This window comes from Macaca thibetana, chromosome 7 (assembly GCF_024542745.1).
Source record: "Macaca thibetana thibetana isolate TM-01 chromosome 7, ASM2454274v1, whole genome shotgun sequence".
Lineage (NCBI taxonomy): Eukaryota > Metazoa > Chordata > Mammalia > Primates > Cercopithecidae > Macaca > Macaca thibetana.
Window position 1 is genome coordinate 15,589,707 of NC_065584.1, and position 22,280 is coordinate 15,611,986.

The window sequence follows — 22,280 nt, forward strand, 5'->3', positions numbered from 1 at the left end:
AGTTATTTTTATATTAAGGAGCTGTGAGTAATGAAAAAAATACTAGTACCTAGGAAAAAAAATCTAACTCTGGATGATGATTTTCTTTTCTTTTTTTTTTGTTGTTGAGACCAAGTCTTGTTCTGTCGCCCAGACTGGAGTGCAGTGGCACAATCTCGGCTCACTGCAGTTTCTGCCTCCCCGGTTCAGGCCATTTCTCCTGCCTCACCTCCTAAGTAGCTGGGATTGCAGATTACAGGCACCCTCCACCATGACTGACCAGTTTTTTTGTATTTTTAGTAGAGATGGGGTTTTGCCATATTGGCCAGGGTTGTCTTGAACTCCTGACCAAGTGATCCACCTGCCTCGGCCTCCCAAAGTGCTGGGATTACAGGTGTGAGCCACCGAGAGCAGCCGGATGATGATTTTCTACTAGCATTTGTGGTTACCATGTTGATATTGCTGGGCTCTGACTCTACTTTAAATGAAAATGTACAAAACCAAGGGCCATGCATGGTGACTCACACCTGTAATCCCAGCACTTTGGGAGGCTGAGTGTGGAGGACTGCCTAAGGTTAGGAGTTCGAGACCTGCCTGGGCAACATAGTGAAACCTCATCTCTCCAAAAAAGTAAAAAAATTAGGTAGGTGTGGTCACATGTGCCTGTAGTTCCAACTATTTGGAAGGCTGAAGCGAGAGAATTTGAGGCTACAGTGAGCCATGATCACACCATTATACTCCAGCCTAGGTGGCAGAGTGAAGTGAGACTTTCTCTGAGAAAATTAAAAAATGAAAATGTACAAAACCAGACTGAGCTCATTCACATTTTTAATAAATTGCGTCTATGTTACTTTAAGTGTTCTCAGTATATTTTTCTTCGTTTAGAGGTCATTTATTATTTGATAGTATTAAGAGCAGAAGTTAGTGACAGAGCAGGTACACTGTTATCTCAGACAAATACTGCCACTTTTAAGTTCCAGCTCCCCTTCTTTTTTTGGAGACGGAGTCTTACTCTGTCGCCCAGGCTGGAGTGCAGTGGGGCAATGTCAACTCACTGCAACCTCCACCTCCCAGGTTCAAGTGATTCTTCTACCTCAGCCTCCTGAGTAGCTAGGATTATAGGCATGCGCCACCATACCTGGCTAATTTTTGTATTTTCAGTAGAGATGAGATTTTACCTGTTGGCCAGGCTGGTCTCAAACTCCCGATCTCATGTGATCCGCCCACTTGGGCTTCCCAAAGTGCTGGGATTACAGGCATGAGCCACCGCACCCGACCTCTAGCTCTCTTTCTAGCCTCATGCATTTCAAGGAAGTCACTTCTCTTCTAGCTACAAGCAGCCAGAAAAAGCAGACAGTAAAACACATACAGAGGGGGTACTCGGGCACAAAAGGAGGTGGGGGGAAGTCTCTTGGATAACTGCCAAACTTCACTCTCATACAATGGGCCCCACTAAAGCAGTGGGCCTTAATAAGCACTTTCATTTCCCTTCAGGTGCACTAAAATAGGGACGCTAAAGCAGATTCAGGGGGTATGCCTGCAACTCCAGAAAAAATGGAACAAACACACAACTCTCCCTCCCAGATAAGCACTACAAAAAAACACAGAGGCAGTCTAAGCCTCTAATATGCTCTCCCACCCTAAATCCTTAAAAACTCTTAGTCTGGAAGAGAGTGTGCCTCTAACCTAACTCAGCCAAATGCCCCTCTCAAGTTTGTTTTCTCTAAAATAAACCTGTCTTAACTGGCAAGCCACCCTTTGTGTTTGTCTCCTCTTTCTTTAATTCTTACAGTTAGAAATAAGGCCTGAAGCCCCAGCTGAATAAGTTTCATCTAAAATTATAGCAGCATAAGCCCACAGAGAAATAGTTTTAATTTCTAAAGCTTAATTTCCCACAGCAAAATTTTAATGAACATTTCTAAGGGGTAAAGGTAGACATCCTAAGATAGAGGGCATAGGCAAAAAGAATGACTTTTATGACAATGAAGAACATTAGTATCAGTGAAAAGTTGTTATGGAAATAAAGTAATTTTTTTCTTCTGAATCCTCTCATATCAGCCTACTATTCTGTGTAAACTCAGTGAAATATATTTTCCTGAAAATACCTGTTTATTACTTCATATGGTATTGATTAAATATTCAATATTTGATATTTCTCTTGCAGCAGAATTACCTGATTCTAGAACAAAGGAAATTGAAGCCATTCATGCAATCTTGAGATCAGAGGTAAGGATAATCAAAGACTACTTCGATTTTTCTTTTTCAAAGTCATGAAAGTCACACAAACATTATTTTGATCCTTTCTTTTTAAATGTACTGCTTAGCACTTTTTTTTCTTTTCTTGTTTAATCTCGATTGTTTTTTGAGCTTTTATCAACCTCTGTAGATGAAAAATGTATTTACCTGGTACTGCAGTTTGCTATTCTTTAATATTTCCATCTCTATTTCTGTATAAGTAGGAAAACTGCCAAATGTAGAAATAATAGTATCAATAATTTATCATAATCCGGGGTTTACTGTGTTCTAACAGCGTACTAAATTGCAGAGGTACATTTATTTAAGAATAATTTTTTTTTTTTTTTTGAGATGGAGTCTCACTCTGTCACCCAGGCTAGAGTGCAGTGGCACCATCTTGGCTCACTACAACCTCCACCTCCTGGGTTCAAGCAATTTCTCTGCCTCAGCCCCCTGAGTAGCTGGGATTATAGGACTGTTACCACACCCGGCTAATTTTGTATTTTCACCATATTGGCCAGGCTGGTCTCAAACTTCTGACCTTGTGATTCACACGCCTTACCCTCCCAAAGTGCTGGGATTACAGACGTGAGCCACCACGCCTGACTAAGTATAATATTAAGAATGCAATTCTGTTTAACCTGGAGCTTTTTAAACACTAAAATGATAATAATATTTGGATACAAAGAAGTTAAGAATATAGGAATAGCAGCCAGGCACAGTGGCTCATGTCTGTAATCCCCGCATTTTGGGAAGCCAAGGCAGGTGGATCACTTGAGGTCAGGAGTTCGAGACAAGCCTGGCCAACATAGTGAAACCCCATCTCTGACTAAAAATAAAAAAAATTAGCCAGATGTGGTGGCGCACACCTATAATCCCAGCTACCCAGGAGGCTTAAGGCAGGAGAATTGCTGGAAACTGGGAGGTGGAGGTTGCATTGAGCCAAGATCGCACCACTGCATTCCAGCATGAGTGACAGAGAAAAACTCCATCCAAAAAAAGAAAAAAAGATATAGGAGTAGCAAATTAATTTTACTGTTTTATTCATTATTAGTGTCTAGACTAGGTGCAATGGCTCATGCCTGTAATCTCAGCACTTTGGGAGGTGGAGGTGGGAGGATGGCTTGAGGCCTAGAGTTTGAGACTGGTTACAAAAAATAAAGATAAAAAAATTAGCCAAGGTGTAGTGGTGGGTGTCTGTAGTCCCTGCTACTCGGGAGGCTGAGGTGGGAGGATTACCTGATCTTAGGGCCCAGAAAGTCAAGGCTGCGGTGAACTGTGATCCTGCCATTGTACTCCAGCCTGGGTGACAGAGTAAGACCTTGTATCAAAAAAAGAAAAAGACATTTTAATAATTTAAATACAGCAAATCCAAATTTTTTTTTTTTTTTTTTTTTTTTTTGAGGCGGAGTCTCGCTCTGTCGCCCAGGCTGGAGTGCAGTGGCGCGATCTCGGCTCACTGCAAGCTCCGCCTCCCGGGTTCCCGCCATTCTCCTGCCTCAGCCTCCCGAGTAGCTGGGACTACAGGCGCCGCCACCACGCCCGGCTAATTTTTTTGTATTTTTAGTGGAGACGGGGTTTCATTGTGTTAGCCAGGATGGTCTCGATCTCCTGACCTCGTGATCCGCCCGTCTCGGCCTCCCAAAGTGCTGGGATTACAGGCTTGAGCCACCGCGCCCGGCCGCAAATCCAAATTTTTATGTAATTTTTTTCTGGTTTTGAAACCTTAAAGACTCAAAATAACCAATGTTCTTTGAATTCAGTTAACTGCTTTTTAACCTTTAATTGCATAACATGGAATATCTTTATCTCATAAAATATTGATTCCAAATTTCAGTTACCTCCCTAATAGATTTCAGGTTATTACTACTTCTAGTTATTTTTGTTGTGGTGGTTGTTTTGAGACAGGGTCTTGCTTTTTTGCCCAGGCTGGAGTACAGTGGCACAATCATAGTTCACTGCAACCTTAAACTTCTGGGCTCAACCGATCCTTCTGCTTCAGCCTCTTGAATAGCTGGGACCACAGGCATGCGACACCACACCCAGCTAATTTTTAAAATTTTTTTGTAATAGGCCGGGCACGGTGGCTCATGCCTATAATCCCAGCACTTTGGGAGGCTGAGGTGGTCAGATCACTTGAGGTCAGCTTGGTCAACATGGTGAAACCCCGTCTCTACTAAAAATACAAAAATTAGCTGGATATGGTGGCGGGTGCCTATAATCCCAGCTACTTGGGAGGCTGAGGCAGGAGAATCACTTGAACCCAGGAGGCAGAGGTTGCAGTGAGCCGAGACCACACCACTGCACTCCAGCCTAAGCAATACTCCGTCTCCAATAAATAAGTAAGTAAATAAATAAATAAATAAATGTTTTTGTAGAGACCATGTCTTGTTCTGTTGACCAGGCTGGTCTCAAACTCCTGGCTTCAAGCAGTCTTTCCACCTTGGCCTCTGAAAGTGCTGGGATTACAGGCGTGAGCCACCATGGCCAGCCTGGTTCTTGATTGTGTCATTAAAACGAATACTTTTGAAAATTGTAATGGCTCATGATTTTATTGAAGAGATGATGGCTGTCATCTTTGCTCCATAATTACAACATGTTTATTCTTAGATTTATAAATGCCAATTAGAATGGTCAGTCCACTGAGCTTTTTTCATTTCTGTGTCATCTGTTTCCTCCCAGTTGCTTTTGTATACACACCTGCCTTCAGCCTTCTACATATGAACATATCAAGTAAATGTTGGTGTACAAATATACATGATGAAAGAACACTGTCACGTGGACAGGCGCGGTGGCTCACGCCTGTAATCCCAGCACTTTGGGAGGCTGAGGCGGGTGGATCATGTGAGTTGGAGACCAGCTTGACCAACATGGAGAAACCCCGTCTCTACTAAAAATACAAAATTCGCTGGGCTTGGTGGCGCATGCCTGTAATCTCAGCTGCTGGGGAGGCTGAGGCAGGAGAATCACTTGAACCTGGGAGGTGGAGGTTGCAGTGAGCCAAGATCCCGCCATTTCACTCCAGCCTGGGCAACAAGAGCGAGACTCAGTTTCAAAATAAATAAATAATACTGTCACATATCTGCTTAGCAAAATGAAATGGTATAGGTCCTTGTCACAAAACAATGCAGAGTGAAGTATTTTCCTGTTGAATGATGTGAAAGCCATATTCTTTTTTGTTCTTAGAAATATATTGTTCACTTATCAACTCTTGACTTTCAGAAAATTCATCCAGGATATTGCCATCTGAAGATTTGTATAAGATTTCACTTCTACAGTCCATTTCACCATAACCATTAGACTCTAGGATGCTGCTCTCTGTCTCTTTGCATTCATCTTCTGAGTTGTCTGATAATTGTGAAATGTTTACCTTTGTCAGTTTTCTTCTCTTCATCAAATAATTAAAAATTCTGAGTTTTTAGCTGTCTTCAATGAAAGAGACAAAAAAACAACTGCAAAAAGTGGTGTCTGTAGACAGCTGTTTTCTTTGAAAAAGTTGATATAGGCCAGGTGTGGTGGCTCACGCCTGTAATCCCAGCACTTTGGGAGGCCGAGGCGGGCGGATCATGAGGTCAAGAGTTTGAGACCAGCCTGACCAACGTGGTGAAACCCCATCTGTACAAAAAATACAAAAGTTAGCCAGGTGTGGTGGTGTGTGCCTGTAATCCCAGCTATTCAGGAGGCTGAGGCAGGAGAATCGCTTGAACCTGGGAGGCGGAGGTTGCAGTGAGCTGAGATTGTACCACTACACTCCAGCCCGGTTGCAGTGAGCTAAGATTGTGCCAGTACATTCCAGCCTGGGCGACAGAGTGAGACTCTGTCTCAAAAAAAAAAAAAAAAAAAAAGATGTAACACTTTGGGCAATGCAGTCAGAAAACTGGTTATTTTACCATTGTATCATTCTCCTAGGTGATTTCATAGGTTTTCCGTTTTGTTATTGTCATTTTTAAAATAGTTGGGAATAAGTTTTTAAATGTTTTTTTAAAAATTGCCGTGATAGTAAAAGAGCAAAATGTTTTAAGATACAGAAAATACAAGTTGATTATGATCCTGTGATTTTTGTTAGATTTATAAAAGGATCCATGGTACCCTTATGGTAATTGTAAGATAGAATGTTTTATTCTATTTTTAAAAATAGGTAAATTTTCTCTTTGTTGGTAGACCTCTCAGAAAGAATAAGTTTTACAAATAGTTAGGACTGCCTAAAAAAGAAATTAAGTTGATTTCTGTGGACCCTAATGGTATAACCAAGGATTAAGTAGGACAGAATATTTTAAGATATGAGTGTCCTATGGACTCAACAGCAGAAATGTAGTCAGAGTTTAGAGGGACTGCAGCTAGACCTGGAGGCCATCAGGAGTCTGTCTCTCTTTTCATTTGTACTCTCTTGTCTTCTTTCCATGCATTTATTCTTTTCTCCTTTTAGACCAGCCCCCTCTGTTCCATATTCCATATAATAGAAAATATTATCTCTGGCAACTCTCTTCATATTTTATGGATTCAGCCACATGAAGAGAAACTGTCCTTCATTTGCTCTCTCAGCCTTTGTTTTTCTTTTGAGACAGGGTCTTGCTCTGTCACCCAAGTTGGAGTGCAGTGGTGTGATCATGGCTTCCCGCAGCCATGACCTCTCAGGCTCAAGCAGTCTTCCCTCATCAGCCTCCTGAGTAGCTGGGACTATGAGTGCAAGCCAACACACCCAGCTAATTTTTCTATTTGTAGTTTTTGTTCCTTATGTTGCCCAGGCTGGTCTTGAATGCCTGGGCTCAAGTGATCCTCCTGCCTCAGCCTCCCAAAGTGCTAAGATTACAGGCATGAGCCACCGTGCCTAGCCTTTTCTCAATCTTTCTGACTCTCATATGGCTATGTAGATGAGGGCAGACAACCAAGTAGATACTGACCATATTCAAAGTTTTAAAGTTCTGTTTATTAATCAGAGTTAAATAAATAGCCTTAGGTATTTTTGTGTGGAAAAAAACCCTGAAGTGATCTTTTATAACCAGGGTTTGACTTCAGTATATTATATTGCTAAGTTATATATGGTGTTTTTCTTATTAACAGCTTACAGAAAATCATGCAAAAGCAGCCAATAGAATAGAAAGTAATCAGCTGTTGTGACCATTGGTCCTGTTTCTTACTACTAGTTCTTCCGGATAATTAAGGTCTGTGTTAGATTTCTGGGGATAGAGTCCCAAACTAGGATTTGTGGATTTTGTAATTATTCCTTTGATTATTCCATTGATTTTCTCTGCGAATTTATGTAATCTTCCTGGATCATTATTTTCACATCTGTTGACATCAGAAGTTCCTAGAATCTAAGAAGAAAACAAATGACATCCCCAAAGTGAAAAAGTCTTCACCTTTTAGCAAGAGCTTTCTTTCTCACCATCAGTCTCCTTTTTCTCATTCATTGTTGTTAAACTGTGTTTGTGGGTATATTAGTAGAATGCTTAGTAAATTGTTATCTGCAGTGATTTGTAAATTCTTTTTTGTAGATAGTTTTAGTGTCCATTCTCTTGCCCCATTATATTCTTCTTATTTCATTCAAATAAGGAATGATAATAGGTTAAGATAATTTAATATTTAGGTACATACAATTTGAGTAATTTTGTTCATGTTTTTCAACATCTTAAAAGACAGTGTGTGATGTCTAGATTCATTGAATTAGGCTATTTTGTATACTTTGAACTTTTTTCAAGCATTTCTAGTAGTGGTTTTCAAATTGGATTTTTCAGAGGTCCTTCAGGGACTCTGAAGGACAAGCAAATGATGGGAGATTTTAGCTCCTCCCTGTACTTCACCCAGAAGGATTTCTTTTAAAAAAAGTTCTGTTTGGGGAGAAAACAAAAACTCAAAACATGTAATCCATGTATTTACTAGATATGTATTGACTACTGTATGCTAGAACTGGGTAGACAAAGTTGGGGAAACATTGATTAGTGGCCTTAACAGAAAATCAATCTGAGCAAAATGTTACTATTTCACTGTTTGGTTTAGAATTATGCATATTCTATATAAACATGGTCAGTGTATTTTTTTTTTCTTTTTTTTTTGAGACGGAGTCTCGCTCTGTCACCAGGCTGGAAGGCAGTGGCATGATCTCGGCTCACTGCAACCTCTGCCTCCCAGGTTCAAGCAATTCCCCTGCCTCAGCCTCCTGAGTTGCTGGGATTATAGGTGCGCACTACCATGCCCGGCTAATTTTTTTTTGTATTTTAGTAGAGATGGGGGTTTCACCATGTTGGCCAGGATGGTCTCGATTTCCTGACCTCGTGATCTGCCTGCCTTGGCCTCCCGAAGTGCTGGGATTGCAGGCATGAGGCACCGTGCCCGGCTGGTCAGTGCATTTTTAACTTTAATTTAAAAGCATATTTTGAAGTCCAGAATTCTGTCCGAGACCTTTTATATTTGACATTTTTTTGGGGGGAAGCAGTACGGTTTTCATAAAGCCATGCACAAAACTAATTACATGTTTTACTTGCAGTCTTTTTGTTGAAAATACTTTTTTTTTTCTAGAATGAAAGGCTTAAGAAACTTTGTACTGATCTAGAAGAGAAACATGAAGCATCAGAGATTCAAATAAAGCAGCAGTCTACAAGTTATCGAAATCAACTGCAACAAAAAGAGGTAAACGTGATCACAGTTACTTCATACGTACTTCACTATAATGTATTTAGGTATGTTTTTAGAGTTAGAATATAAATCGAGGTGTATTCGGATCTACAAAAATATTGAAAAAGTGATGAATTTAATAATTTTCGACTCAGTTTGATATCCCTTATTTAATAAGAACTTTATAAGGTTTTCTATTAAGTTTACATTATATAAACCAACCTGTGTGAAGTATAATTTTTTCTTTCCAAAAGGAGAAAAAGTTTTTGTATAAAATATCTTTAGGCATCTGTTGCTTATAATTTTTTTTTTTTTGAGACGGAGTCTCGCTCTGTCGCCCAGGCTGGAGTGCAGTGGCCGGATCTCAGCTCACTGCAAGCTCCGCCTCCCGGGTTTATGCCATTCTCCTGCCTCAGCCTCCCGAGTAGCTGGATTACAGGCGCCCGCCACCTCGCCTGGCTAGTTTTTTGTATTTTTTAGTAGAGACGGGGTTTCACCATGTTAGCCAGGATGGTCTCGATCTCCTGACCTCGTGATCCACCCGTCTCGGCCTCCCAAAGTGCTGGGATTACAGGCTTGAGCCACCACGCCCGGCCGCTTATAATTTCTGATTTTATGAAGCCTAATGTTTGTTGTATTGGCATGTGCTTGATTTTCCATGGAAAAACAATATTAAATATAATTTATGTATAATTGCTTTATAAATGTTTTTGGGTTTTTTTAGTTTGAAATGGCTGATTTGGAATTTATTTATCTTTGCTTTACAGTGCTGGTAGTAGATATTATATAATTTAACGTTACTCTGAATCCTTAAAATACAGTCTGTGTCCTCATGTGTTGTGCTGTTACTGAATTCTCCTTAGTGTTTAGTACGTGAGTGGCCCCGAATAAATACTTACATTGAATTGACCTGTTTCCTGTTTTATTATCCAGATCATTTGGATGTTTTTTAGTTTGTTGACTAAATGTTCATTTCTACCATAACTTTATATTTGGGTTTTTAAGATTTAGGTGTCATGCTTTCTAGTTCCTTTAGTGACATGCTAAGATGAAAGATAAAAGTATAGCACGTTAAAGATATACATAGGTTTTGAGAGTAGTGCTTAAATTTCCAATTTGTTGGAAAGTGATAATTTCATAAAATACAATAAAAAATGAATTACTATAAAAATAAAGTGAATACTAAAAAAAGCAAAGTTGCAAGTTCAATTAATTTTTTTTTTTTTTTTTTTTGATGAGACAAGAGTCTTACTCTGTCACCCAGGCTGAAGTGCAGTGGTGCGATCTCGGCTCACTACAACTTCTGCATCCCGGTTCAAGCAGTTCTCATGCCTCAGCCTCTCGAGTAGCTGGGATTACAGGCATGCACTACCACGCCTGGCTAATTTTTGAATTTTTATTAGAGATTGGGTTTCACCACATTGGCCAGGCTGGTCTCAAACTCCTGACCTCAGGTGGCCTCCTAAAGTGCTGAGATTACAGGCGTGAGCCACCGTGCCTGTCCACAAGTTCAAAGTCAAGTTACAAACCTACTTTTTTATTTTTCTCGATTCCCTGTCTCTACTAATAGTACAAACATTAGCCGGGCGTGGTGGCATATGCCTGTAGTCTCAGCTACTCAAGAGGCTGAGATAGAAGAATTGCTTGAACCTGGGAGGTGGTGGTTGCAGTGAGCTGAGATCGCGCCACTGCACTCTAGCCTGGGTGACAGAGCGAGACTCCATCTCAAAAAACAAAAAAAAAGATTCAGTAGATATAAAATTACTACCAAATTGCTTTAAAAGTCTTAAATCTACCTCTTCACATTGCTATACGTGCTCTGAACTGGTAGTGAACATTCACTGCATTCATCCGTGGACCACGTTTTGAGTAGCATTGAGTTGTAAATATTATGATAGAACAGTAGTTCCTCCTACCCAGGGGTTTACAGCTGTATCATTATGACACTTTAAAAGCATATACATGTCTACACCACCTAGGAGATTCTAAGTGTATTGGAAAGAGGCCCTGGTACAGGTTGAGCATTCCTACCAAAATTCGAAATGCTCCAGAATCCAACACTTTGAGTGCCAGTGTGATGCCACAAGTGGAAAATTCCACACATAAGTACTGAACACAAGCTTTGTTTTATGCACAAAATTGTTAAAAGCGTTTTATAAAATTACTTTCACACCTTATACTGTGGGTATAAGGTGTATATGAAACATAAATGAATTTTGTGTTTAGACGTGGGTCCCATCCCCAGGATATCGCATTATATTTATGAGAATGTTCTCAAATTGGAAAATACCTGAAATGTGAAACGATTCTAGTCCCGAGCATTCGGATAAGGATACTCAACCTGTATTGGTCATTTTCAAAAGATCCATAGGTGATTCTGATGCTTACCTCACAGTTGAAAACACTGGTGTGGGAAATTTTGGTATTTTCTACTTAACTATCGATGTTAGAGGGCACATTAAGCATTCAGGTTTGGAAGCATCTGTTATTATAGCTTGCACTTGTGTAACTCTACAAGTTGATATAAATACCATGTAATGATAGTTTTTTAAATATCATAGATACTTTGAAAAAGATGTGGATTTTAGTACTTTTTACAAGGATGAAAGATATGATTATATAGATCTGTTATTTCCTGAATCTATGTGTGGGCCTCATTGTGATGTTCATGTTCTCCAAGATGTAATTTATTTCATGTCATTTGTGGGAAAATGAATGAAATTTGCACACTACTATAGATTTCCATTCGAGAAGGGGCTCCAATATGAAAAACTTGTTTGTTATGGCATACGACATAAATGTGTTTGGTTTTTGTCTACTTGCTTAACTTTATGCATATAGAAATACCTTACTTGTTGACTGTCTTCCCAATATCAAATTTTCCTCAGTTGTGGCAGTGTCTTCTGGACTACTTTGACTACTTTACAGAAAACTTATTTCAGTTCTGTCTGTGTTGTTTGATTTTGTGTTTTGAATAATCTTTTATAAGAATGGATGTAGCATTTTGGTAGGTCCGTGTTTATAATTTTTTTTGCACTAAGACTTACCTGCCTTCAGTCAAAACTCTGCTGGTAATTTCAGAACTTGTATACTGTTCTCTTCCTAAATAGGTCAGATTTTCACTGGCTCCTCTTTGCCAAAGCTAGAGCTAAGACCTCTTTCAGTATATTATTTCTTTTTAAGATTCATGGGCTAATAACAACCATGGGCTCACTGTTTCACTGTTTTCTTATCTAAAAAGATTGGATTTATAAATCAAAGCATTCTTCCAGCTGTGCTGTGCAGGCCAGTACAAAGTTACCTCTGATTCATGGTGCATTTTAAGCCTACATCCAGCCATAATCAGTTACACAACACTCTTGTAACAGAAGATATTCTAAGAAAATTTCCAGTGTAGAGACTGACACAGCTTTCATTTTCGCATCATTTAAGATTTGGTAATCACAAACAGAACCTTAAGAAATTGCCTATACTACTTCATACAGAGAAGATAGCAAACCCGTGTTTAACTGAGAAATTCATTCTTTTATTAACATACAAAATTCTGATATTTCTACTATTTGTAACATTATTTATGCCTTAATTGTGAGTGTGTTTTAAATAAAAATGTTATAGTTAGAATTTTTTTTTTTTTTTATAAAGACTTAGATTCAGTTAATAGAGGACCATCATTGGATAATCTTAAATTATTATATTGTGTCTTTTAATACAAATCTATGAAAGGTCAATATGATTGTTTTAAAGTACCTTTTCTAAAACATGGATTATAAATATATAGGTAGAAATCAGCCATCTTAAAGCCAGACAGATTGCACTCCAGGATCAGTTGCTGAAACTGCAGTCAGCTACTCATTCAGTACCTTCAGGAGCTGGTGGTGTACCAGAAACCACTGCATCGTCTTCATTCGCTTACGGGATTAGTCATCATCCTTCAACTTTCCATGATGATGACATGGACTTTGGTGATATAATTTCGTCCCAGCAAGAAATAAACCGACTCTCAAGCGAAGTTTCAAGACTTGAGTCTGAAGTTGGCCATTGGAGGCATATTGCTCAGGTAGATAAAAATTTTTTAGAGTTTTTGAAAACTTTGAGTAAAATTACAGGTGTAATATAAAAAGCTTTTGATATCAGAAAGAACCCTGGACTAGGAAATAGAAAACCTGTATTCTAATTCCGTCAGTGACTTTCTTTTTGTGTGTGTTTTTATTTTTTTATTTTTTTTTATTTTTGAGACAGAATCTTGCTCTGTCTCCCAGGCTAGAGGACAGATCTTTTTTTTTTTTTTTTTTTTTTTTTTTTTTTTTTTTTGAGACGGAGTCTCGCTCTGTCGCCCAGGCTGGAGTGCAGTGGCGCGATCTCGGCTCACTGCAAGCTCTACCTTCCGGGTTCACGCCATTCTCCCGCCTCAGCCTCCGAGTAGCTGGGACTACAGGCGCCCGCCACCACGCCCGGCTAGTTTTTTGTATTTTTAGTAGAGACGGGGTTTCACCATGTTAGCCAGGATGGTCTCGATCTCCTGACCTCGTGATCCGCCCGTCTCGGCCTCCCAAAGTGCTGGGATTACAGGCTTGAGCCACCGCGCCCGGCCGAGGACAGATCTTATGGCACGATCTTGGCTCACTGCAGCCTCTGCCTCCTGGGTTCCAGCGATTCTCCTGCCTCAGCCTCCTGGGTAGGTGGGATTACAGGAGCACACCACTATGCCTAGTTTTTTTATCTTTAGTAGAGACGGGGTTTCACCATTTTGGCCAGGCTAGTCTCAAACTCCTGACCTCAGGTGATCTGCCCACCTCAGCCTCCTAAAGTGTTGGGATAACAGGTGTGAGCCACTGCACCTGACCTCTGCCAGTGACTTTCTTTCTTTCTTTCTTTCTTTTTTTTTTTTTTTAAACAGAGTCTTACTCTGTCACCCAGGCTGGAATACAGTGGCACAGTATTGGCTCACTGCAACCTCCGCCTCCTGGGTTCAGATGAACCCTGTCTCAGCCTCCCAAGTAGCTGGGATTACAGGTGCGTGCCACCATGCCTGGCTAATTTTTGTATTTTTAGTAGAGACGGGCTTTCACTATGTTGGTCAGGCTGGTCTTGAACTCCTGACCTTGTGATCCTCGTGATCCGCCCGCCTCGGCCTCCCAAGTGCTGGGATTACAGGCATGAGCCACTGCGCCTGGCCTCTGCTGGTGCCTTTCTAATTGATTTTGGTCATGTCATCTTTCTCTCCCAGTCTCAGTTTCCCTTTCTGTACACTATTTGGAAAAAAAATTAAAGCAACAGATCCTTTTTTTTTTTTTTTTTTTTAAATAAAACATTATGAGAGGAAAAAAAATTGGGTTGCTGTGGTTGAACCAAGAACCTTGTCTTCTGGAGTTCCTGAGACTCCTCTGGTGGAAACACCGGGACTCTGAAACACCGTGTTTGAAACTGCTTGCTTAGATGTTGTCTGAGGTTTCTGTTAGCTCTAGTTACATGTAAAATGAAAATCCGGCAATTTATATTATAAAATATGATAAACTATTTTGTCTTTTTTCTCATGCACTAGAAATTAGGCCGGGCGCAGTGGCTCAAGCCTGTAATCCCAGCACTTTGGGAGGCCGAGACGGGCGGATCACGAGGTCAGGAGATCGAGACCATCCTGGCTGACACGGTGAAACCCCGTCTCTACTAAAAAATACAAAAAACTAGCCGGGCGAGGTGGCGGGCGCCTGTAGTCCCAGCTACTTGGGAGGCTGAGGCAGGAGAATGGCGTGAACCCGGGAGGCGGAGCTTGCAGTGAGCTGAGATCCGGCCACTGCACTCCAGCCTGGGTGGCAGAGCGAGACTCCGTCTCAAAAAAAAAAAAAAAAAAAAAAAAAAAAAAAAAAAAAAATTAATTCTTTGTTATTTGGGGCTGTAAACTTCCTTCCAAGGAACCCTTTTTTGTCTTACATATTAGGTTTTATACAGGATGAATATCTCTTATCCAAAATACTTGAGACTAGAAGTGTTTCAGATTTTGAATTTTGGAATCTTTTCTTGTTCTTTCTTTTTTGTTTTTTGTTTTTCTTTGAGACAGAGTCTCAGTCTGTTGCCCAGGCTGCAGTGCAGTGGCACCATCTCGGCTCACTGCACCCTCTGCCTCTCAGGTTCAAGCAATTCTCCTGCTTCAGCCTCCTGAGTAGCTGGGATTACAGGCGCCCACCACCACGCCCAATTAAAATTATCTCCTTCTTTCACAAGTTGCTAGACATTCTCAGTACCCCAAATAAGCCTTAGAGAGGATGATCTGTTTGTCCATCTTATCTCCAAAAAGCAGTAGTTCTAAATGTTTTTTTATACTTTTAGTAGAGATGGGGTTTCACCATGTTACCCAGGCTGGTCTCAAACTCTTGACCTCAGGCCGCCCAAAGTGTTGGGATTACAGCGTGAGCCACTTCGCCCGGCCAGATTTTGGAATATTTTCATAAATATAATGAGATATCTTGAGGATGGGACCCACGTCCAAACATGGAATTCATTTATGTTACATATAAACTTTATACCCATAGGTACTTATGAAGGTAATTTTAAATAATATTATATAATTTGTGCATGAACCAAAATTTGCATTAATTACTTACGTGTGGAATTTTCCACTTGTGGCTTCATGTTGGCACTCAAATGTTTCAGATTTTGGAGCATTTCAGATTTTGGATTTTTGGATTAGGGATTCTCAACCTGTATACTATGGAAATTGTCAGTAGACATGAGACCTGGAGTAAACTGAAACATTGTTCATTTAGATTGAATTTCATCAATGTAAGGAAACAAATTATATGAGTAAAGAGATTATTTTTTGTGTTTTTGTGAATGTAATCTAGTTATGTAAAGGAGAAATCTTCCCAATTAAAATTATCTCCTTCTTTCACAAGTTGCTAGACATTCTCAGTACCCAAAATAAGCCTTAGAGAGGATGATCTGTTTGTCCATCTCATCTCCAAAAAGCAGTAGTTCTTAAACTTTATATGTATAAGAACTGACCTGGGGAACTTGGCAGTATCGGAGATCTTCTGTAGTACCTTCAGAGATACCAATTTGTTAGCCAGTTTTAGGGCCTTAAACTGTATTTAAACAAATAGCCCTGGTGATTCTGATAACCTGAGGAACATATTTTAAGAAACGTTGGTTAGGGTAAGATTTCATAGGGAAGAGAATGGTTTTTGGTGTGTTCACTTCAATGTATCTTAAATGCCTACTCCATGACAGACCTGTACTCGACTAAAAAGGTAAAAAAGGTGTACTTGGGACCTTTCAGAGGACTTAATTTTCTAGCAAGACATAATAAAATTAACATTTGCAGTACAGTTTATAAGATGCTTCCGTATGTATTATCATAGTAGATTATTATGTTAATAACTATGAGATGTATTTATTACCTGTAGTTTATAGATAAGGAAACGGAAAGGGTTTTTTGTTTTTGTTTTTGTTTTTTTTTGAGATGGAGTCTCACTCTGTTGCCAGGTTGGAGTGCAGTGGCGTGATCTCATCTTACTACAACCTCTGCCTCCCAGGTTCAAGCGATTCTCCTGCCTCAGCCTCCCAAGTAGCTAGGACTACAGGCGCCCGCCACCACTCCCAGCTAATTTTTTTTTGTATTTTTAGTAGAGACAGGATTTCACTATGTTGGCCAGATGGTCTTGATCTCTTCCCCTCATGATCCACCCACCTTGGCCTCCCAAAGTGTTGGGATTACAAGTGTGAGCCACCGTGCTCAGCCCTAAGAAACTAAAAGTTTAAGTCATACTATCCATTGCCACGGTGGTTAAGTTATGATCCAAACACACGTGTTTTGACTAAATCCTGTATTTTTTCTATTATACTTTATTCTTTCTTTCAGTCCTAGAGTAGCTTTTGGTTCATTAAGATGCTATATAGTAATATTAATAAAGATATATGAACAACATACAGCTTTGAATGAGAAGAATCCAAAGGTTGTTTTATTTATTTGTTAAAACAAAGGTTATTCTTTATTGGGTAGAGATCTTCTGGGTAAAATCATTTGATTTTGCCAGGCATGGTGGTTCATGTCTAATCCCAGCACTTTGGGAGGCCAAGGCAGGAGGATTGCTTGCAGCCAGGAGCTCGAGACCAGTCTGTGCAACATAGTGAGACCCTGTCTCTACAAAAAAAAATTAGCTAGGAATGCTGGCATGTGCTTGTAGTCCCAGCTACTTGGAAGGCTGAGGTGGGAGGATTGCTTGAACCCAGGAGGTGGAGGCTGCAGTGAGCCATGATCACACCACTGCATTCTAGCCTGAGTGACAGAGAAAGACCCTGTCTCAAAATATAAAGAAAGAAAAAAGAAATTTCCTTTTAGAAAGCTGCTCAATTATCTTTACCCTTACATTTTGTCAAGCTAAGTAAAATATTCTATAAATTTTTCTACCTTAACTTAGTTATTTTGTCAAATTGTTGTCCCCCCATTAGTTAATAAATTCTTAAATATGACATCTTTTATTTATTGTGTATTATTCACTATTCTTTAATCAGAATCTGTGAAAATCCCCCTTTTTAAAAAACTATCTTATAATGAAGTTAGTTTGTGGCTTTCTGGTGACAAGAAAATCAGTATAATTATTTACTAATTCTCTTTTTCTGATCTAGATTTCCAAAGCACAAGGAACACATAACTCTGAGCAAAGTGAAATATGTAAACTACAAAATATCATTAAGGTAAGTCAAATTGTTGATTGATGGGGGGAGTTATGCATCTAAATCTGCTTATAAAAGCATAGGCCTGAATTAGTAAAGGTCTCAGTTATAAAAGTCGTTATCATTCTATAGATTATGATACTTCTTTTTCTTTTAGAGAGAGGGTCTCACTGTGTCACCCCGACTGGAGTGCAGTGGCATGATCAGGTCACTACAGCCTCATACTCCTGGGTTCAGGTGATCCTCCTGCCTTAGCTTCCCATGTAACTGGGACTACAGGCACACATGCCACCATGCCTGGCTAATTTTTTTCTGATTTTTTTCTATAGATGGGGCTTGCTAATGGTGCCCAGGCTGGTCTCAAACTTCTAGCCTCAAGCCATCCTCCTGCTTCAGCCTCCCAAAACTGGGATTCCAGGCATGAGCCAATGGGCCTGGCCCATTTTTTAAAAATTTTGTTGATCTTCTTTATTATTTATGGCAAGTAAAGTATATAAAAATCTCTGTCTTCCAGAATCATTTGGTTTTGAACATTTATTACGGAGCTTATCTTTCGTAAGTCTCTATACTCTATTGTATCTTGTAAAACTGTCTTTATTAAAACATAATTGCAGGCTTGCTGAAGTTTCAAGGTTTAGGGTTAAAGGATATGGACAAAATAAAATACTAATATCATGCATTGGAAATACTTATTTTACCTTAGCGGTAGAATTTTGCTAATTCGTGTCATTTATTATTTCTTTTTTTTTTTTTTTGAGACAAAGTCTCGCTCTGTTGCCCAGGCTAGAGTGCAGGGCAGTGGCGCAATCTCAGCTCACTGCAAGCTCCACCTCCTGGGTTCACGCCATTCTCCTGCTTCAGTCTCCCAAGTAGCTGGGACTACAGGCGCCCACCACCACGCCTGGCTAATTTTTTGTATTTTTAATAGAGATGGGGTTTCACTGTGTTAGCCAGAATGGTCTCGATCTCCTGACCTCGTGATCCACCCGCCTCAACCTCCCAAAGTGCTGGGATTACAGGCGTGAGCCACCACACCCAGCCTATTATTATTTCTTTAAAGAAAAGTCTTAGTTGCATATATTATTGTGGCAGTGAATTATTTTTATTGTTAAAATTGTTGTCAGATACAGAATTTTTAGTTTTGGGTTCATTATTTTTCCAATACTAAAGTGGACAGAATCCGGATCAGACCTGTGTTTGAATCCTGGCTGTATTATTTACGTGCTATGCTAACTTTGGGCAAGTTACTTCTGTTTTATTATTAATAGAGACTATCATAATACCTATCTTGTAGGATTGTTTTGAGGTTTAAATGTAAAGCTCTTAAGTGCTGGCACTTAAGTAAGAAGTTAATTTATAGATTAGGATTTTTTTTTTCTTTTTTTTTCCATAAGAGCATCAATTTTTCCATAGATTAGGATTTTTGGTTACAAGCAACAAAAACCATCTCCGGCCAAGCAAAGCAAAAGAGGATTTACTGGAAGAACCCAGGGTAGTCCATCCGCAGGATTGAAGGAGGAGTTGAATATTTTGGCCTCAGGGTGGATAGGAGTGGGAAGAGTATTAGGAATCTGGGTGGCGGGACCCAGTAGACAGACTCTTGAGAGGGCACCTGTCCTGGTGCTTCCCGTCAAACCAGTTTCCCTAGTTGATGGACTCAGCTCAAGATCCAGGTTCCTGTGAGAGACACAGTGAGCTCAACTTGGGTAAGAAGGCGCCAGGTTGACAGTTTGGGAGTTCCTTTCCTGGTGAAAGGAAAGGCTGAGTGAGAGGGTGGAAGTAGTGGAACAGCAGGTACAGATTGGTCAGAGGGGTGACACTGGTATTGGTGGAATGTGTCATTAGGAAAAGGAGAAGTTCATGGTCACAGATATTCAAGAAAAGACATTTTTACTTATCATTTGTTTCAGCCTTTTCTTGCTGATGTTCCCTCATTAGAAGTAGAAAAACTGTTTTTGAGACCTAGGAAAGGAAAGGGTGAAGTTGTTCAGAATTGTCCTAATTTTGGGTCTGTGTTTAAATTCTTTTCAGCCTTAACATGTTCTGAGAATTCTTTTTAATAATGCAGACTTTTGGACAACAATTAAATATATAGCTTATATAAATTTATTGATTATAAATGTGAATAACTTTGTTTTTAATTTTTAAGGAACTAAAACAGAACCGAAGTCAGGAAATTGATGACCATCAACATGAAATGTCAGTACTGCAGAATGCACACCAACAGAAATTGACAGAAATAAGTCGACGACATCGAGAAGAATTAAGTGACTATGAAGAACGAATTGAAGAACTTGAAAATCTGTTACAACAAGGTTATTAGTTTTCTTTCTTTCTTTTTTTTGAGATGGAGTCTCCCTCTGTTGCCCAGGCTGGAGTGCACTGGCGCGATCTCTGCTCACTGCAACCTCCGCCCCCCAGGTTCAAGCAATTCTCCTGCCTCAGCCTCCCAAGTAGCTAGGATTACAGGTGCCCGCCACCATGCCCAGCCAATTTTTGTATTTTTAGTAGAGATAGGGTTTCGCCATGTTGGCCAGGCTGTTCTCTTACTCCTGACCTCGGGTGGTCCACCTGCCTCAGCCTCCCAAAGTGCTAGGATTACAGGCATGAGCCACTGCACCTGGCCAGTTGATAGTTTTATTAATTTAACATATTAGATGACATAATTAAATGATAGACTTAGCATTCTAAGACCAGGACAGTGCTGTAAACTTGCACTAAGTTATAAAGAAGAGTAAATGACTAGTTCTGCTTATCTGCCAGAAATTTGCAGTGGCACCTCTCCTTTTAAGATTCTGTGGCTGGGAGTGGTGGCTTATGGCTATAACCCCAGCATTTTGGGAAGCCAAGGTGTGTGGATCACTTGAGGCCAGGAGTTTGAGACCAGCCTGGCCAACATGGCGAAAACCCATCTCTACTAAAAATACAAAAATTAGCAGACATAGTGGTGCTCACCTGTGGTCCCAGCTACTTGGGAGGGTGAGGTGGGAGGATCACTTGAGCCCAGGAGGCAGAGGTTGCAGTGAGCTGAGATGGCACCACTGCCCTCCAGCCTGGGCAACAGAGTGAGATTCTATCTCAAAAAAAAAAATTATGTGAAAATGGAAACGTCCTTTTTGCCTTTGTGGTAAATAGTTATAATTTATAGATTTCTTTGTATTATTTGGTGATAATACTTTGGTAATAAATGATTAGAGATATTATCACTTTCTTTCAAACTAAGAGACATAGGCCTTTATGTAGTTGATTCAAAGATTTTCCCCAAACTTATTTATTTTAAAACACTTAGTTCATTATAGTAATTTAACTTTTAAGCTTTCCAAATTCTGAACTGTCTTAAATCTCTTAGTTGTATATAGCAAGCCGTTTATTTCTTGGTACTTAACATTTGATGTCCTTGTTTTGTGTTTATGTTCTAGGTGGCTCTGGAGTTGTAGAAACTGATATCTCTAAAATTTATGAGATGCAAAAAACTATTCAAGTTCTACAAACAGAAAAAGTGGAGTCTACCAAAAAAATGGAAGAACTTGAGGATAAAATAAAAGATATAAATAAAAAATTATCTTCTGCAGAAAATGACAGAGATACTTTGAGGAGAGAACAAGAACAGCTAAATGTGGAAAAGAGACAAATAATGGAAGAATGTGAAAACTTAAAATTGGAATGTAGTAAATTGCAGCCTTCTGCTGTGAAGCAAAGTGATACTGTGACAGAAAAGGAAAGAATTCTTGCCCAGAGTGCATCAGTGGAAGCAGTGTTCAGACTACAACAAGCACTGTCTGGTATACAGTCTTTGGAACTTATTTCAGATTGCTGGTTCATTGCATAGTTGTTGTTTTTAGAGACAGATGCTTCACTAACTGAATACTCAGTGGAAATGGCATATTCCTGGAAATGACTGTGTGTCATTTGGGTAGAATTGTGTGGTTTGGATTCAGTGTAAGAGTTAATAGATTGCAAATAGGAATTTCCTGTTAAAAAGGATTAAGTATTGCTATACTTTCTGTAACTCATCACAGCCCACATCCTCCAGTTAGGGAATACAGCCTTTCTTCTTCAAAGTCAGTTGTTACCTGTTTGAAATGATCTCCTATATCCAAGCAAAGCCCTGAGTGCTTAGAGCCATAGGTCTTCCACCATTTTCTATGCTCATGATGATATTTAGTTACTATACCAGTATTCTGTGTTACAAAAAATTAGTGCTAAATGAAATAGGCCAAACACCAGTAAATAAAATACATTTTAAAGTAATTGTACTTATGTTTTAGAAAATGTTTACTTATTTAAAAAATAAATTTACTTATGTAAGAATAATACATTTACTTATTTATCATGTTGGGTGATCCAGATGAGTTTATTTGCCTGAAAAACCCACTGCCTTAGTCCTTCCTCTTTTTTCTATTTCCATTTCCATAGAATTACTTCAGCCAGTCATAATTGCTTTTTGCCTATGTTAACTATGGCAGCTCTCTGAATGGAGCAGAACAGCATAGTGGTTAAGGACATGACTGGGTTGGAATCGAGCTCTATCACTAATTAGCTGACCTTGGACAGGTTAACATCTCTATGCGTTGGTTATTTCATCTATAGGATTGGGATAATAATGGTATCTTCCTTGTAGTTTTAGTAATGAGGATTATATGAGTTACTATCTGCCACTCTTTAGGATAGTGTCTAGCCGATAGTAGATGTTGAAGAGTTAGCGTTTTTTTGTTGTTTTTTTGAGACGGAGTCTCGCTCTGTAGCTCAGACTGGAGTGCAGTGGCATGATCTCAGTTCACTGC

The 22,280-nt window shown here is 39.6% G+C and overlaps 2 protein-coding genes across 3 annotated transcripts in view; one reads left to right on the forward strand and one right to left on the reverse strand.

Annotated features, from left to right (window-relative positions):
• RIN3 (Ras and Rab interactor 3) overlaps positions 1-22,280 on the reverse strand; it is a 768,425-nt gene that overhangs the window by 678,046 nt on the left and 68,099 nt on the right. The window lies entirely within an intron of this gene.
• The window catches only part of TRIP11 (thyroid hormone receptor interactor 11), a 72,239-nt gene that overhangs the window by 5,035 nt on the left and 44,924 nt on the right, over positions 1-22,280 (forward strand). Inside the window, exons 2-7 of one of the 2 annotated variants that reach the window (XM_050799005.1) lie at positions 2,144-2,205; positions 8,731-8,841; positions 12,605-12,883; positions 17,449-17,517; positions 19,646-19,811; positions 20,916-21,278. In XM_050799005.1, coding sequence (XP_050654962.1) covers positions 2,144-2,205; positions 8,731-8,841; positions 12,605-12,883; positions 17,449-17,517; positions 19,646-19,811; positions 20,916-21,278 — 1,050 coding nt within the window. The remainder of the gene's footprint in view (positions 1-2,143; positions 2,206-8,730; positions 8,842-12,604; positions 12,884-17,448; positions 17,518-19,645; positions 19,812-20,915; positions 21,279-22,280) is intronic. The other variant, XM_050799006.1, reaches the window with a different exon arrangement.